This window comes from Carassius gibelio, chromosome B2, assembly GCF_023724105.1.
Source record: "Carassius gibelio isolate Cgi1373 ecotype wild population from Czech Republic chromosome B2, carGib1.2-hapl.c, whole genome shotgun sequence".
Taxonomy (NCBI): Eukaryota; Metazoa; Chordata; class Actinopteri; order Cypriniformes; family Cyprinidae; genus Carassius; species Carassius gibelio.
The window spans coordinates 23,101,061-23,118,261 of NC_068397.1; the positions used below are offsets into that span (position 1 = coordinate 23,101,061).

Consider the following 17,201-nt stretch of genomic DNA (forward strand, 5'->3'; position numbering starts at 1 on the left):
AATGACAGAATCTCACCAGTGTGTGGCAGTGTTGAACCTTGTCTCTTATAGACAAAAACTGATACAAAAGAAAAAAAATATATACTGTACATCAATTTCCCACTGAAATGCTGTTAAAACATAATAATACTGGACTATGGGAATTTATCACAAGGAGCCTGGATAAAATACACCACTGTAAACATATTAAAATGTATTATTAAATTCAATAAATAAGAAAGGGAGAACACTTTTTTTCTATCATGGTGGGGGATTTTCAATGACTTATACACCCATTTTTAATTTTACGGCTTTCACAATTACATAATTTAAATTGAATTAAATTAATGACCTGGCATTATGCGCTTATTTTTCCATTCAGTCAGCTGATTGAAATGATTCATTTGGTCATGCTTGTTTCCTTTTAGCAATGTTTTGACCAGTCATTAAAGTACCGCGAACAGACAGATGGTAAACACCGCCTGGGGGGGCGACTAGTCGCAGATTTTCTCTGTCCATAAGGTCGAGTCAAGCAAAGCAGAAAGAAGGTCGTCAGCAGCAAGGCCATTAAGTTCGAGCAGTTGAAGAGAGCAGGATGGACCAATGTTGAGAGGGAGGGCTTTCAGGATCAGTTTTTTTGCCAAAACCTATCGAACGACCACGTCTACAGCTCGGAGAAAGGGGCTGCTGTGCATATGAAACCGAAGATTTGAACCAACTAGCGTAATCACAGAGAAATAAGACATTTCGCAAGGACAACTGTTCATTTTCATACCGCTTTCTCTCGATGCAACATTTTCAGCACTCTAGCAGTATGATTTTAGTAGTATAGAGTATCAGTCACTGCGATGCACTAGTAATCTATAGCAGTTATTGTTTACATATTGATAAACTTAAGTATTCTCCTTTTCTCCTGGAGAAGTCAAAGTTCTCGTCGATTTTGTACCCCAAAATTTGTAGGCGCTAGTTTTTTTTTTAAGTGTGGTTATGTTTTGAAAGTCACAAGAGCAGCCAAACTTTATTAAGATTAATAAACGTGTTTTCAAAAGGACTCATCGACAGAAGAATGATTTGGAGCCGGTTAACGGAGCTGTTGCTCCTAATATTTGTGTGCGCGCACAGATCCTCCTCAAAACAAGACATGAAACCTGAGGTGAGTATCCTGCTTTTTTATTACTTTATTTATTACTGAAAACACATCCTGATCTATTGTGCGGTGGCAGTTGTTTTACTTTTTGGGAAGGTCTGAATATCACCTCTGCATATTAATAATAAATAATAATAATAATTCTTGTTATAGATTTCCACATGTCTGTTGCTTATTTCACACTTCATCTTTAATTTATGCTGATTTAAACAATAATCATAAAATACTACAGTAATTTTCAAAATAATAGGAATTACCAATACAATAAAATAGGCTAGATAAAACAGAAGGAAATGTTATTAAATGTCACAATGACTTAATTTCGAGAGATTTTTCCAATTATACATTATTATTCCAATACATTTAGAATTAAAATATTTAATTGTATATTTAATCTCTAATTATATCACACTTATTTCCAATTTCACTTGATGAGTGAAAAAGATGATTGAAATCCAGAAAGTATTATGGATATTATTACCATTGTGAGGTTCTGAAATCAAATTCTCATATGGGAAAGCCTTTATTACCTTCCAATAATTACAGTAGCATTGTTCAGTCACACATGTTTCGCTTTAAGAATCTCTGATCTTTCAGCTCAGTGATCAAAGTAAACACAAGAGGAGTGAAGGGTTCAGAATTAAGGCCATGTGAGGGACCGCAGACAATGAAAGATGCTGAGGATGCAAAAAAGAACGACCAGCTACCACAAGAAAACAGAAAAAGTCGTGCCTGTAATGTTGTGGTCAGATTGTGGATGGTTATGCTGAGGATGAGTTTGGCAAGGAAAGGTTTTTCTGCTCCTTTAAGCTGCGGGATTTAATGGATGACATCTGTCCTTAGTTACGGTCAAAAAAGAGAGGAAGGGTTTAGAAAACTCCATATGGGCTCTTCCTCTCTTTCTCCACTATGGCTAACAGGAAGTCATCACAATCCTGCAGGAAGTTCTTTTAATTCCTTTAGGATATCCTTAAGTTATAGACTCATGCACACCTGCAGATTTAGATAATATTAGGGTCAATATCCACGTACCTTTGTTGTGAAAGCCATATACTTCCACACAAACCATGACATGCTATTTTTAGTACGCTTCTCGTCATTCACAGCAATGGTCATGAATAAATCACCTAAAGAAGTTCTAGGGAGTTTTGCATCATAGTACTTTATTGGGATGTGCAATTGGCCATATATGGCTAGTCACATCCTTTATAGCACAGAACCAGAGGAAATTGCCAGGGGATTTTTCTGGTCGGTTTTGACCACATGGCTTTAGAACAGATGTGAGATGATGCCAGCAGTTAGTGATGTAGTGTCAATTGTAAGGAAGGAAGTGGGATGTGGAAGGGGGTGGAATGTTACAGAAAAGAGACACAAAGACATAGAGAAAAATGAGGTTGATCTTTTAGGCAGGAAATGAGGTGGGGTGTGAATGATGCACGTTTGCATAAAGAATAGAAGCTATTGTAGGCTGAAAAGTGATGTCATTTCAGTAGCAATAGAATAACAGAATTGGACACTACAAATTGTCCAGTTCCCGTGTAACTTAAGGCAAACAACCCATTGACATTTGAAGTGGAAAGATACTGGAAAGATAAATCCCAATGTCCTTTCCTATTTAATGGTAATGATCCTATTTTGCACTTTCCATTTGAATTTTTTTTTCATTAAGCAGCCAAGTGCCCAGATGTGAAAATCTGATCCACTGATCTATAAAATACATGGAAAGATGATTATAACTAGTAACTTCAGACATTTTCCAACAAGCATCCAATTTCTTCCTTATAGAACCACTAATCAATAGCATAGTATTTTTAAGTTAAATACAAGGAGTTTAGGGGCATGGATCTGCAGAGTAAACTTTGTTTTAGTGATAAGTAAACAACTTGTGGTTGTGTAAACTCCAATGGATCTTGTGTTGATGTTGCAGTGTTGATACATTTAGCCAGCTGTTGAGGTTCATTAGTGTAACCTGAGCAGTTGAACTGCATTTTTATGATTTGGCTTCACTGGATTTGGATTTACCACATACTCACCCAGATTCTGTGTTATTCCATTGGCCCAGAGAGAATGGAAGTTGTGACTAATTTTCCATGTCTTTCTCTCAAGTTTCTCTGATTTTAATGTGCATATGTGTTCAAACACAATATGGTGCCTATTGCTACTTTATGAACATCAAAAAAGTCTTGTACACTGTCATATCTTGCAAAACTTAATTTTCAGGAATATCTCAAGCAACCCACTATGGACACCTTGACAATTTAATCACAATGGACTGGATTGGTGGTGGTGCTTTTTGGGTAATTCAGTATCTCTGTAAAAAAAAATAAAAAAAATAATGGTACGAATTCTACTAATTGTCAGGGATCTGGAAGGAGGACCCAATTGCAGTGCGATATAACAAGGTTTTATTGACAAGACAGACTGATACAAGAGGTGGTGAAGTGCACAATAGATACCACAACAGGAACACAGTAAACAGACACAGCTAGGGAAGGGCACTAGGACAGCTTCAGAAAACAACTGGCAGAATACTTTGGCAACAGAGGGGGCGGCAAGACCAGGCTGATGGAGAGGACCACACAAGGGACCATAGAGCAGAGCTCAGACACTTGTAGACCGCAGACTCTGAAGCAGACCAAGTACCAGGCAGGTAGAACCAGGGCAGGACACACAAGAACAGGTCAGGAACTCAGACACAAGACTAGACAGAAAAAAGCTCCACAGAAACAAATTTAACCAAAGACAAGAGAAAATATAAAACCAATCAACTAATAAGTAAAGCAACAAAATAAGAAACTATTACCAATTTAACCAACTTAGAAAGAATATCAAACAAAACCAAGAATCAGGAATAGAAAACCTAAATTAACTATTACAAATAAGAGTAAAAAGCAAGAACAAACAAATTACTAAAATAAGGAGCAAGACAAGAACATGGAACTATGAGGACTGGACAAAACAAAGGCACAAGACCAACCAGGCAGGGAGGCATGGACACATATTCAGCCACATCCACAGACAGAGACGAAGACAAAGACAGTGACAGTGACAGTGACCGACGGGGTGAAAATGACCACGATCCAGCAAACACAAAAGGGTACAGGGCACTATAAATAGGGAGGAAAATACATGAGGGACAGGTGAGCACAATTAGACTAACCAGGCTAACAATAGGGTGTGGCAGAAAGGAAACAAGAATAAAACAAAGAATATCGGTTACATGTAGCGCAACAATTCTCTCTCTGTTTCTTTCTCTTTCTCTCTCTCTTTCTCGTGTTTGTGAGACAAAGCGACTGCTAGTCATGTGCCTTCACACTAGAGTTTACGGTACATCAAATCCAGGTGAGTTGCACATCCATTCAGATGAACTGAAAACAGCTTAGATCTAGTGATGGGAAGTTCGGATCATTTTACCCACTCTGACTTTTGAGTCTCGTTCAGCAAAATTAACAAATCTTTTTTCGAGTCATTTCGTTCATTTTAGCAAAATGTAATTAAAATGTTACATGTTATTTCCCCAACACATCTACTACTTACGCAAATGTTGATCACACTACAAGCAATACAAAAAACAAACAGAAAAGATTAATTAATTGTTTACCTGGGTCTTCAGTCTGTGATTAACTCACCGCACCTCTTATCTGACAAGTCCTTGGGTTTAAGTCATTCCTTAATCAAGTGACAGACCCATACGCTAAACCAATGCAGTCTGAGCTGGAAAGAGAATTTATTAGTTCATCTTTCGGGTCAAGTTTGAGTCCTTAATCACTTGACAGCCCCACACACTATTTCTGACATTTCTTTCACTATGTTTTTGTTACTGTTTCTTGAGAATCTGTGAAGTGTTATTATTTTATAAATAAAATATTGATAAATTTATCTTTTTTGACTGTCTATCAGTAAATAAACGCTAGGCTATATAATAATATAATAATCCAAGCCTACAATACAAAGTATTTATAGCCTAGTTTGTTCATTTTTACTTCCAATTTTGAGTTTGCTGGTATAATAAATGCTTTTCTTAGGCAGACTTGACATATTGGTCTAATATATATATATATATATATATATATATATATATATATATATATATATATATATATATATATATATATATATATTTATATATATATATATATATATACGATGATTGGTCAAAAGGGACATAATGACAAATTAAAAGCAAATAACATTTTGAATCCTAAACAAGTAACACTACAGTTCTATAGTCTAATCTGAAGCGTGAACTCAAAAGACATAAATCATACAACAAGGTAATTTTTTAAGTATAGAGTCCATGGTAAAAAAACAAAAACAAACAAACAGAAAAAAAATCTCTTCTTTATCAAAGTGATTTCGCCATCATATGGACAACATTTAAAGCACAACCAACTATTTATTACCACATTCAATGTTATGGAAAAGTATCATCATGACAGAAATTAAAAGCAACAATTTGAAACCAGAAATGCATCACATAACTGTAAGAGTAAATAATAATTATAATTTAAAAAAAACAAAAAAAAAACGATGCACCCATTTGTAAGGAAGGTTGTAAATTAACTAATTATATAGCCAATGTTGTTACGTCAGGGGACAAAAGAACGAACAACCCAAAAGACCTGAAAGATGAACTAATCAATTATTTTTCCGCCTCAGACTGCATTGGTTTAGCGTATGGGTCTTTCATGTGATTAAGGAACGACTCAAACTCGACCAAAAAGATGAACTAATCAATTCTCTTGCCAGCTCAAGACTGCATTGACTGACACAGGTGAACTAGTACTAGCAGAACAGAACCTATAGAATATTGCACCTACACGACTGAACGGATGACCCCCTGAGACGACCCCCTGAGTAGTGATCTGAGTAGATGGGTCTAAAGCAATCAGTCAGAGTGTTCGGCGAGTGAAAATATATATGTGCTAAACTTATACTTAGCCTCCAAAAATCTGTTATACTTTGGCTAATATTAAGAGATCATTCAGTCGCACAGGGTAAAGACTTATTTACATATGCGAGTGATTTACTAGCAATGCGGAAAGCTAAATCTCAAGCTAAATGCCTTTAGAAGGTGGAAGGATAAAAAGTCATTACTTATTTAGTTTTTCATTGGATTGACTGTGATTTATACACCTGCCTGCAACCACCGCAGTGTGTGAAAGGTGTTAATCTTCTTCATGTTAAAAATTATAAATTGGTTATGAGATTAAATGATCAAATATTTCCACTATGAACACTTATAGTTATAAACACAACAAAGAGGTTTACCAGTATTTAGTCCAGTATTTGACAGCACTATTTTAGCATACTACATAAGTGATAGATGGAACAGCTAGTACTTCATGTAAATCTTACATGTCCAAATTGTATTTGTAACTTTGGGGATTAACGAGTTAACTTTTCTGTAAAAATTTTAAGAGGTCTTTTTCCTGGAAAAGACAGGAAGTACTAGCAAAAAGAGGTAGACTCTGCCAGGATGTTTTTGAGTCGAAATTTCAAACTTGTTTTTGAGAGATGCAAGAAATGTTGCGCAACTACAAAGACATCACTCGAGATGTTTGTCCTTTTTAAATTTACTGCATGTTATTAATCCAGCAGAATTGAGTTAAGGTGTCTCCTACCAGAATGTGATTTCAATTGTATCCAGTTTCAGTCACTGGATTGCGTAGGGGACACGTTCATCTATCACAAACTCGGCCATCCCCCACCAATCCATATTCCATTAACAGCCTTTTTTCCTCATATGGATATAACACACTGAAGTTTTGTTTGTGCTTTGAAGGACTGAGAGTGAGTCACAGACTCACAATGTCTGATGATATAAAGGAATGGAGAAGAACTTATGTGGAAGTTCATTAATATCACATCCTACAAAAAATATAATGAGACAAAAAGAAGAAAAAGTACAAGAAAACAGGACGTTCTTAAAAAAAAACAAAATTTCCAGGATTACATCAACTTGGAATACATGCTTTGAATCATCTGACTATGGACGTAATTACATCTGCTGCCAAGACAACACACTCAAAAACACATTCAGCCATTATAAACATAAAACATGCTGAGGAACCTCTTTCTGTTGACACTTTACTCACAAAGACCGTGCAAGCGACAACAGCTAAATCATGTGTTCCACATTTTCCTCTGTATGAGCTACAGCTGAATGAGACTGTGCTGTGTCTACATGGTTGCCCTTCATTCTGGCAGTAGTGTGTGAGAGAGAGAGTGCTGGAGGGGGTAGGGAAAGAGGGATTACAGGAGAAGGGCTTTGTCTCTGAGGTTTCAATGGTATGAACCAGAAATTCCCTGGGAAATTACTGACTGACACTTTGGTTTAACTGATATCTGTCTCCCTGAGGGAGTCACAGACAGATAACGTTTTATCTTTCATTATCTCATCTATCATCCTATTGCTACAAACAGAAATGTGTTTGTGCTGTCACTGACTCAGTTTCAAGATAAAGAAAATGCAGCTTCTTTCTTTTGCCTTAAATAGGGATATGCTGGTATCAAGTTTTCATGTTGCCAATTCATTTCTAATGCTTTTAATCACAGTATACGGTATTATCACAATACTGAAATTGAGTTTAAAAAAATCATAATACAGTATAACAGGATTAATAACTTTTTCTTATAACAAAAATAACTATACAATAAGTCAATACTGAAAAATATATTAAGTTAAAAGTTTTATACAGATTAAAGTGTAAAAGAACTATGAAGTCCAATAGGTATCACTTTACAATAATATCTCATTAGTTAACCTTATATAATGCATTAACACTCACAATGAGAAATAGTTACATTTGCTAAAGAAGTTATTAATCTTTGTTAAATATATATATATATATATAACTCTTTAGTTCATGTTAGGTCATTAGGCTTGGAAGAGCAAGGACAATTTTTAATACAACTCCTATTGGATTATTTTGAAAGAAAGAAGAAAGTCACATACACCAAGGATGCTTCGAAGGCTGAGTAGAACATGGACAAATTTTAATTTTTGGGTGAACAAACCCTTTCATGCCATAAACAGTGTATGACAGTATATCCCCATGCACCTCAACTTGAAAACAGAAAACATTTTAAAATAGTTGAAAATTAACATAAGGTTTCTGTCCAATAGCGAGTAACTTTGTCTCTCTTTCTCTCATATTCTAGGCATGGCTTCAGCAATATGGTTACTTGCCACCTGGTGATCTCCGCACACATACGGCTCGCTCTCCTCACTCCGTCTCCTCTGCCATTTCTGCAATGCAGAGATTCTATGGCCTAAAAATCACTGGTAACATGGATCCTGCAACTCTAGAGTAAGTCAACTGCTCACATGATTTAAGGCCCGTTCACACCAAGCACGATAACTATAAAGATAATGATAAAGATATAGTTCTAAAAATCGTTCTCAATATTAAAGAATAGCAGAGTCCACACTACAACTGTAACGATAAAGGCATAGAGAAACGGTATCGTTGGAATCATTTTCAGAACAATATTTTTTCCAGCTGATGAACGATACAAACATTGACATCCAATCAGAATCCATCCTGCTATAACGAGCTCGAGGATTTAAAGCGGCAGACGCACGTGCGCTTTAGAATAAACAGACGATATCGTTCGCTGGTGTGGATGCTAATATCATTATCTTTATAGTTATCGTTCTTGATGTGAACGGGGCTTTATACAGCAGTGTGTTACTGCGAAGTGTAATTAGGGCTTCCATGTCCATAACAAAAAAAAATGCGTCTAGCGGATTTTCTCTTCATGGAATCAGTCTTGCATTTTTTGAACACCTGTGGCTAGTTCAAGAGATTCAAGAGCTTAAAGATATCTCTGTGGAATTATTTTGGCTCATCAGTTATGTGGTTGTTAGTCATGGAAAGAGAGAATGGAAAAAAACTACAGCATTGTGTCAGCAATCCTCCACTGGTTTGCAATGAGGCACAGAAGATGTAGAATATATGAGGACACAAATTAACGGCCGTCCTTTCCAAAATCACTGAAATTAATCTGTTGTTCGGTGGTGATTTCCAGGGCAATGAAGAAGCCTCGCTGTGGCGTCCCAGACAAGTTTGGAGCCGATCTTAAAAGCAACCTGAGAAAGAAGCGCTACGCAATCCAAGGACTCAAATGGGATAAAAATGAGATCACATTCTGGTAAGGGACAAATTTAACTCCATTCTGTTGGATCAATAAAAGAGCAGTGCATTTTAAACTATTTAGGTCATTTTAGGCACAAATCTCCCATCCAAACCATTACCAATTAATTGAGGTTTGCTGTCATAAACGTTTAGATATAGCTATGGCTATGCTTTAGTAAATATGCACCACACTTATGGAAAAGTCATCGTTGGCCTACTATATGATTCTGCTCCACTGCAGCCACAGCCAAAATTCCTGTGTGACTTGTCTGTAATGTAAATCACTTTCTCTCCCCCTCTCCTTCATATATTCCTCTTTTTCCTATGTCCTACTTTCCTCTGATTGCCTCTCCAATTCACCCTTTCTTATCTCTTCACAGCATTCAGAACTACACACCAAAAGTTGGGGAATACGAAACATTTGAGGCGATCAGAAAAGCCTTCAAAGTGTGGGAAAGTGTTACCCCTTTGCGATTCCGAGAGATCCATTACAGTGACATCATAGACAAGGTTGAAAACAATGCCGACATTATGCTCTTCTTTGCCGATGGTTTTCACAACGACGCTAGTCCGTTTGATGGCGAAGGAGGATTTTTGGCTCATGCTTACTTCCCAGGCAATGGCATAGGAGGAGACACACACTTCGACGCAGCAGAGCCTTGGACCATTGGAAACCGTGACCTTTTGGGTAAGAAGTACAAACACCTGAAGTGAGCAAAAATACTCTAGACCAGTTGTTCTCAACAGGTTTGGCCATGGGACCCACGTTTTCTCATGGTCATTAAGCCGCGACCCACCACGTTCGTGCATGCTATTTAAGAGTGCACACTACGAGCACGATATAACGTCTGGCGGGACAGGATAGTTTGTTTTTCTGAGGTGAGAGATTTTTTATTTCATAAGAAGTTAAGAAAATTACGATAAAATGTTGACACTGACATTAAGTCTGTTAACATCTCATCTGACCACAGATACTGAATCGGGACAGCATGTTTTTCTCAGGCACTCTTTACTTAAACTGCATCTGACAGAAGTGTCAACACCTTTCATGCACGTCTTTTAAATTAAAAATCTCACATCAGAAAAACATTAAGAATTACATTTTTTGTTGTTGATGATGTTTCTTTGGCCGTACACTCCGCGACCCACTTTTGTCAGTATGGATAACAGCTCTTGTTTATACATGAATAAGTGAAGAGAGAGCAAGCACAAATCCTGGCAGTGGATTTCCTCTGGCAGCTGCTACGGTCTTTCTCACCGTTTCTGCTGTTTTCTTGGTGAAAACTACTCTGTTCTCAGTAGAGTGCATTGGTGTTTTTTTTTAAATGATGATGCAAAGTTCCCACAATTGTATTATTATTATTATTATACATTTTTATGTATGAGCTGCCAGAGTTCTTGCAGACTCACAGACAGCTGCCAGAGTTTGTGACAGCTGCCACTGTCTTTCTCGCTGTTTCCTGTTTGCTTGGTAAAAACAACACCGCTCTCAGAGGCAATCGATGGTGTTTTAAAAAAACAAGGCAAAGTTCCCACGGGTGTCTTACTTATTATTGTTATTATTATTATATATTTTTATGTATCAGCTGCCAGAGTTTGTCCCAGGAGTCACAGGCAGCTGCCGGAGTTCATGCCTGGAGTCAAGATCGTTTGTCACTGTTTCTGCTATTAACTACACTGGTTTATTTTATAAAATATTTGATGACGCATATTATATACCAGCAAGCAGATGCGACCAGAATACGAAGCCACTAAGCTAAACTGAAAAAGCATTTTCCAATAAAGGACATACACATAAGGAGTACTTATACACACATTTGTGTGTGTGTGTGTGTGTGTGTGTGTACATATATATATGTTCACACACATAGTGCCTTGAGAAAGTATTCATAACCCTGGAGATGATTTAAAAAAAAAAAAAGCACAAATCGTGTGTATAATATCTTCACGTTTCCAAAGGATTCTGCCTTTTATTCAGATCATACAGTGATAGCTGGATGCTTTTGTCCATATTTGGGATTTCCTGGTACTGGGATTTATTACTTCTATATGAGTCCATTTTGCAATTTGTGGGTTTGGGTGGGGTGGGGGGTGGTATAGGGTAAGATGTAGTATATGGTCATGCATAATAAGGCATTAATATGTGCTTTATGACTACTAATAAACAGCTAATATAGTAATATTCAAGCAACTAGTTAATAACTACGTGTAAATAAGTGTTACATTAAATAAATGTTTGTGTGCTGTGTGCGTGTGTGTGCATATATACAGTATTGCTAGTGACAGCTGTTCTTTATGGGAAAATGCTTATGCAATTTAGCTTATTGGGTTCATACTCTGATCGTATCTGCTTGCTGGTATATAATATGCATCATCAAAACTTTTATTTTAAAAAAAATATATTTGTTTACAAAAGAAACAAGGACAAATGATCGTGACTCCTAGCACAAACTCTGGCAGCTGATACATAAAAATGTATAATAAAAATAATAATAATAATAATAATTACAATTGTAATTATCATTTAAATAAAACACCACTGCACGGCGCACGCCACTGAGAACAGAGTAGTTTTTACAGAGCAAACAGCAAAAAGAGTTTATTGGCATATTATGCACGACTTTGGGCTTCTTTTTTTGTAAAGTTACATAAAAAAATCCCTGGTTGTGTTATTTTGGGCTTATTTAAAAAAATATGGTTGCTTGTTAGGGAAATCTGACAAGCAAATTAATTTCTTTATTTATATTCCCAATATTCTTCAAATGTATTGATTGACACTGTCTGCTCACAGTTAATAGCCAACCAGTGCAATAATATTAACTCGTCTTTTTTTAGTTTAAATACATTTTATTCTTAGTGCATGTGATTCTTGCATGGGGAGGGGGCATGGTCCGAAATAGTCCTGCCACCACCACAGCTGGAAAAAATCCTAGGAAACACTGCATATATTTAATTAAATTAGAACAATGCCTTTACAAAGGTAAAAATGAATGTGGAATAGTTTTTTTATTTTTTATTTTTACTTTAACTCCTAACTGGTTTTGTTTGTGTACACTTGAATTGGGTTGCATCGACCTTACCTTTTAATGGGAATGTTGTGTACATCTCCATCTAAAAAGCTTTTCTTTGATGTTTCCCTTCTGTGGACTGAATGCCCAAAAACAAGATCTGAAAGAACAGAATAATCGCTCTCAGCTGTCATTCTGCGCTATCTATTCTTAGTGTCTCAAAATAGTTGTTTTTAATGTGCGCTACACAATTATAAAACATGCTACTTGAGGTTAGCCAAATCTTACCTGCACTGACGTGGTTATCTCTTACTTTCTTTCAGGTAATGATGTGTTCCTGGTGGCTGTTCATGAATTGGGTCATGCCCTGGGACTGGAGCATTCAAATGATCCCTCCGCCATCATGGCTCCCTTCTACCAGTGGATGGAAACCGAGAACTTTGAGCTTCCTGAAGATGATCGTAAAGGCATTCAGCAGCTTTATGGTAAATCAATCAATATCGTTGCAACTTGAATTTCTAAACCACAATATAGTTCTGTTCAAGGCAGGGTTATCATTAACTAAAGTTAAAATAATATATTCACAATGTATTTATAAATCACTTGCACTATCATACTATTTAATTCTGCAGTCAGTTCATTTGTTTGTCTCAAACCAAATTATCATAAGCAAATTATTCTGGTTTTCTTTCCAAAGCTTATTCATTTTGGATAAAATAATCTGGTTGATGAATAAAGCTAATTCAGCATTACATTAAACATTATACAATTAATACAAATTTATATAACAGTCAAAAATATAGAGATGAACCACAGCATTAATACATATTTAGACTATTTGTTAAATCATTTAATCTTTTATTTAAACTGTGAATAGACCAATTTGAATGAACTAATTCACAAAAATGAATTTTTGCACTGTGTAGGACCAAACACCGGAGGCCGTCCAAGACCACCTGTCACCCCGCAGACCCCCCACCACACTCCATATCCCACACCATACAGGCCCGGAGGACCTAGCTTTGGTCCTGACATCTGCGAAGGCCATTTTGACACCATTGGCATTTTCAGAGGAGAAATGTTTGTGTTTAAGGTACGGATGGAATATGTGTGTACACATCGGTTTGGAGTCGGAGATCATGCAGTGTGTGTGTTCATCACAATTCCTGTCCCTGTGTTCAGGATAAGTGGTTCTGGCGCGTCCGTAATAATCAGGTTATGGAAAATTACCCCATGCCAATTGGACATTTCTGGAGAGGTCTGCCTACAGACATTAATGCTGCATATGAAAGAGAAGATGGAAAATTTGTCTTCTTCAAAGGTACTAGTCTTCTTCTATTGCATGATTTTGATGGAAAAATAGGGATTTGTCATCAGGCCTTAACAGGCCTGCATATTGCTTCAGAGGAATTGCTTATTGCTTCTCTGGCTTGCAGGGGACAGGCATTGGGTGTTTGACGAATCGAACTTGGAGTCAGGTTACCCGAAGACTTTGAGAGAGATGGGCAGCGGTCTTCCAAAGGACAAACTGGATGCAGCCCTTCTTTACACCCCAACAGGCAACACCTACTTCTTCAGAGGAAACAAGTCAGTAGCTTTGATATCCCATAATGCAAGGCATGAGAACAAAGGGAGCTTAGATTTGAAACTATTTCTTATCTTCAATCAGATATTATCGCTACAATGAAGACACGCGGTCAGTGGATCAAGACTACCCCAAACCTATGAGTAAATGGCAAGGCGTTCCAGACAACATAAAGGCTGCCTTCATGAGTCGAGATCAAAGTAAGTCTTTCACTGCTTATAAATGAACCTCCAGTCTTTATAATAATGAGCCTTCTTATTCTGACATGGTTGTTCTTTGCCCATTCTATATCTTAGTATATTGTCAGTCATATGACACATGAACACAGAATTATTCATTAACACAAGAAAACACTTTTTTGCAACCTCTTACTATGTGCTAACAATACAACACATTTACAGTTATACTAAGAATGTGTCTGTTCATTCTAAAAGGAAAAACACTGGGTTTATGATAAAATCACAGCCAATCAGTTTTCTGTTCATACCAAATGTTTGGATTGAAATCAATACTTTAAATTAGCAAGGATGCAGTAAACATATATATATATATATATATATATATATATATATATATATATATATATATATATATATATATATATATATATCATTTGTGGCGTTGTGCATGGTTAGGACACAGGTCTGCCCATGATCCCCATTGCCTCTCCTATCCCAGTATTTTCCTGCCTCTCTCTCTAATAAAAGAAATACATTAAAAAATAAAAATAAAAAGAGCTTTACTTTGTTTTATTGACACAAAGTTAACATACAGGCTTTGGGCCAAAGATTGCTACAATTGTATAGTCCTGCCCTTTCTTCTCTTATATTTTACAGGTTATACCTACTTCTACAAAGCCAATAAGTACTGGAAGTTTAACAACCAGTTATTAAGAGTGGAGCCTGGGTACCCCAAGTCTGCGCTCAGGGATTGGATGGGCTGTCCTAATGAAGACTCCAATACAGGTGGTGGAGGCGGAGGAAGTGACCGTGATCGAGAGCGGGAAAGAGAACGCGAAAGGGAGCGGGAAAGAGAACGCGAAAGGGAGCGGGAAAGAGAACGTGAACGAGAGCGTGAACGTGAACGAGAGCGTGAACGTGACCGCACACGTGACGAAGACAAGACTGAGGACGAGGGCAAAAAGGAGGAGACAGAGGTGATCATTATCGAGGTTGAAGACGCACCCAGCAGCGGAGGAGGAGGAGTGGCTGCCATCATGGTGCCATGCATGTTGCTACTCTGCGTGATCCTTACTCTCGGAGCACTTCTCTTCTTCCGCAGGTACGGCACACCGAGACGCTTGCTCTACTGCCAACGCTCCCTACTGGACAAGGTTTAAATGTTTAAGAAGGGATAATGGAAGAAAGGGAAGGGGAGGAGAGGAGAGAATTGAGAATATGGAAGAAGGGGACTTAGTAGCAAAGCAGAACCAAAATGAGAAAAGCAATTAAAAAAAATGGTTTTGGTCAAAAATTGACCCTTTGTTGTTTATTTAAAAAAATGATGCCACTCAGACAAATCTCTACATTTTTATATTTTGTAATTAGTGATCTTGAACGTTTTGCTTTCACACTTGTGCCAAGTTCTTCCCGCATGCTGCATAAAGGCATACGGTACTTTCACTTCATCTCTCCCCTCTTCTCTCAATGTCTTTCTCTTCTTTCCCTTCTGGTGTAGCCAATGACGCCAGCTCATCGCTGTTTGTTTAGCCTTTTGTAAATGCAATTTTAAATTTGTGATTGTTGTTTTATTGTTGTCTGACTCATTGTGAACTCTTTCCCTCTGTCGAAAACGCCATTTGTCCCTATCAGAAGACTTTGCACTTATCTCAGGTTGCAGCCGATGCTTCTCACATTTCCAGCAGCCTCGTGCAACTTTTATATAACACTTTTTTTTCTCCATGGTTTTCGAATGTCATGCCATTTTACAGGGTTCACAGTGATGAAAAAACCTGGAAGAAAATTAGAAATGGTTTCACTTTTGTGGAAATTCATAAAAACGAATTAAACTAGATTTGTGATTGCTTTTTGTGAGTGTAATTCCTGTTCATTTTTTAAAATTCCTTCCAGGATTCATGAACTAGATAAGTCAGTCACAAGGTGCCATACTACCACGGTATTCTCTCTAGTACTATATAAATACCTCAGTGCATGATGAATATCGTAATCATTCCATACCATGGTATTGCCATCGCTGTACCATAGGACCATCAGAGTAATTTTGAAGTGCTCTCATATGCACAGTGTTACCAGATATCATAAAATATTATTTGCATTGGCTCATGAAAGGCAATTCTTCACTAAAGCAACACAGGGTTCCACTCCCACCCCCTGCAGCTCCCAACTCAGGTTAAGAAACCAAAGTCTATTCCAAATATAATTGATACTTATCCCACTAACAATGCCTGCAAAGCTGTGCTGTCTGTCTGTGTCCTCCAGTAGTATGGCTTTATATTGTACTGTATTTTTAATAATAACTATTATTGATAATGATGATGTCATTATCATTCTGATTATTACTATTTTTATTGTTCTCCATGTCAAGAATGTGTTTTTTGATTTGAACAATTGTCATTAAAAATGTCCTGCTGGACAGGCAATAATGTATGTCTTATGAAGTGGCCTTAATTTGGGGAAAAGTGAATGGGTGGGTTTGTATTTTTGAACTGAAATAAATTGTAAAAATATGTAAATTATATTTTCACTGCTTGTGTTTACAGTTATTGAAAACTTGTGGTGCTTTTTTATTTTTAAAGGGGAATCTAAAGTTGGAATAAAAAACAATAATGATAATAATATTTAAATGATGATGATCATTATCTAGAAATAAATTGTGCTTGTTTCAAACCTTTTTTTATGTTTTAAGTAAAAAAATAAAATATTTTGTAAGTTTTCTTTGGCGTTTCTTTTTCTTTCTTTTTTTTTTACTTTCTATGTGTGTATACAACATTTATAAACCATTTAAAGGGATAACCAATCCAATAATTTAAATTCTGTCTTTATTTACTCATTCCTTATGTTGTTTCAAACCTGTATGACTTTCTTCTGTAAGAAGATATTTTGAGAAATGTCTGTGTTTTTTCCATATAATTAACAAAATTCTTCCAAATATCTTCTTTAGTGAAATGTAAAAGAAAGAAAGTCACATTTGGACACATTTCAATAAGTAAGCAATAACAGAATTTCTATTTTTGGGTGAACTATCCCTTTAACATGTTTGTTCAGCCCACTCACTCTACTGCACAACAGTGAGATAAAGCAGTTCTCTGTCCTAATCTCCAGCTGCTCCTCTCAACCTGCATCCGAGTCCAAGACTTCTTGCCTCCTCTAGCCATTTTTTCC

The 17,201-nt window shown here is 36.7% G+C and overlaps 1 protein-coding gene across 1 annotated transcript; it reads left to right on the forward strand.

The window, feature by feature from the left end:
• The first annotated feature begins 476 nt into the window (after positions 1–476).
• LOC127951000 (matrix metalloproteinase-14-like) lies at positions 477–16,557 on the forward strand. The gene is made up of 10 exons (XM_052548551.1): positions 477–1,132; positions 8,291–8,439; positions 9,161–9,283; positions 9,648–9,955; positions 12,599–12,760; positions 13,202–13,368; positions 13,458–13,596; positions 13,712–13,862; positions 13,945–14,060; positions 14,697–16,557. The coding sequence occupies exons 1-10, from the start codon at positions 1,046–1,048 to the stop codon at positions 15,197–15,199; spliced, it is 1,905 nt and encodes a 634-aa protein (XP_052404511.1). The 5' UTR covers positions 477–1,045; the 3' UTR covers positions 15,200–16,557.
• Positions 16,558–17,201: the final 644 nt, after the last annotated feature.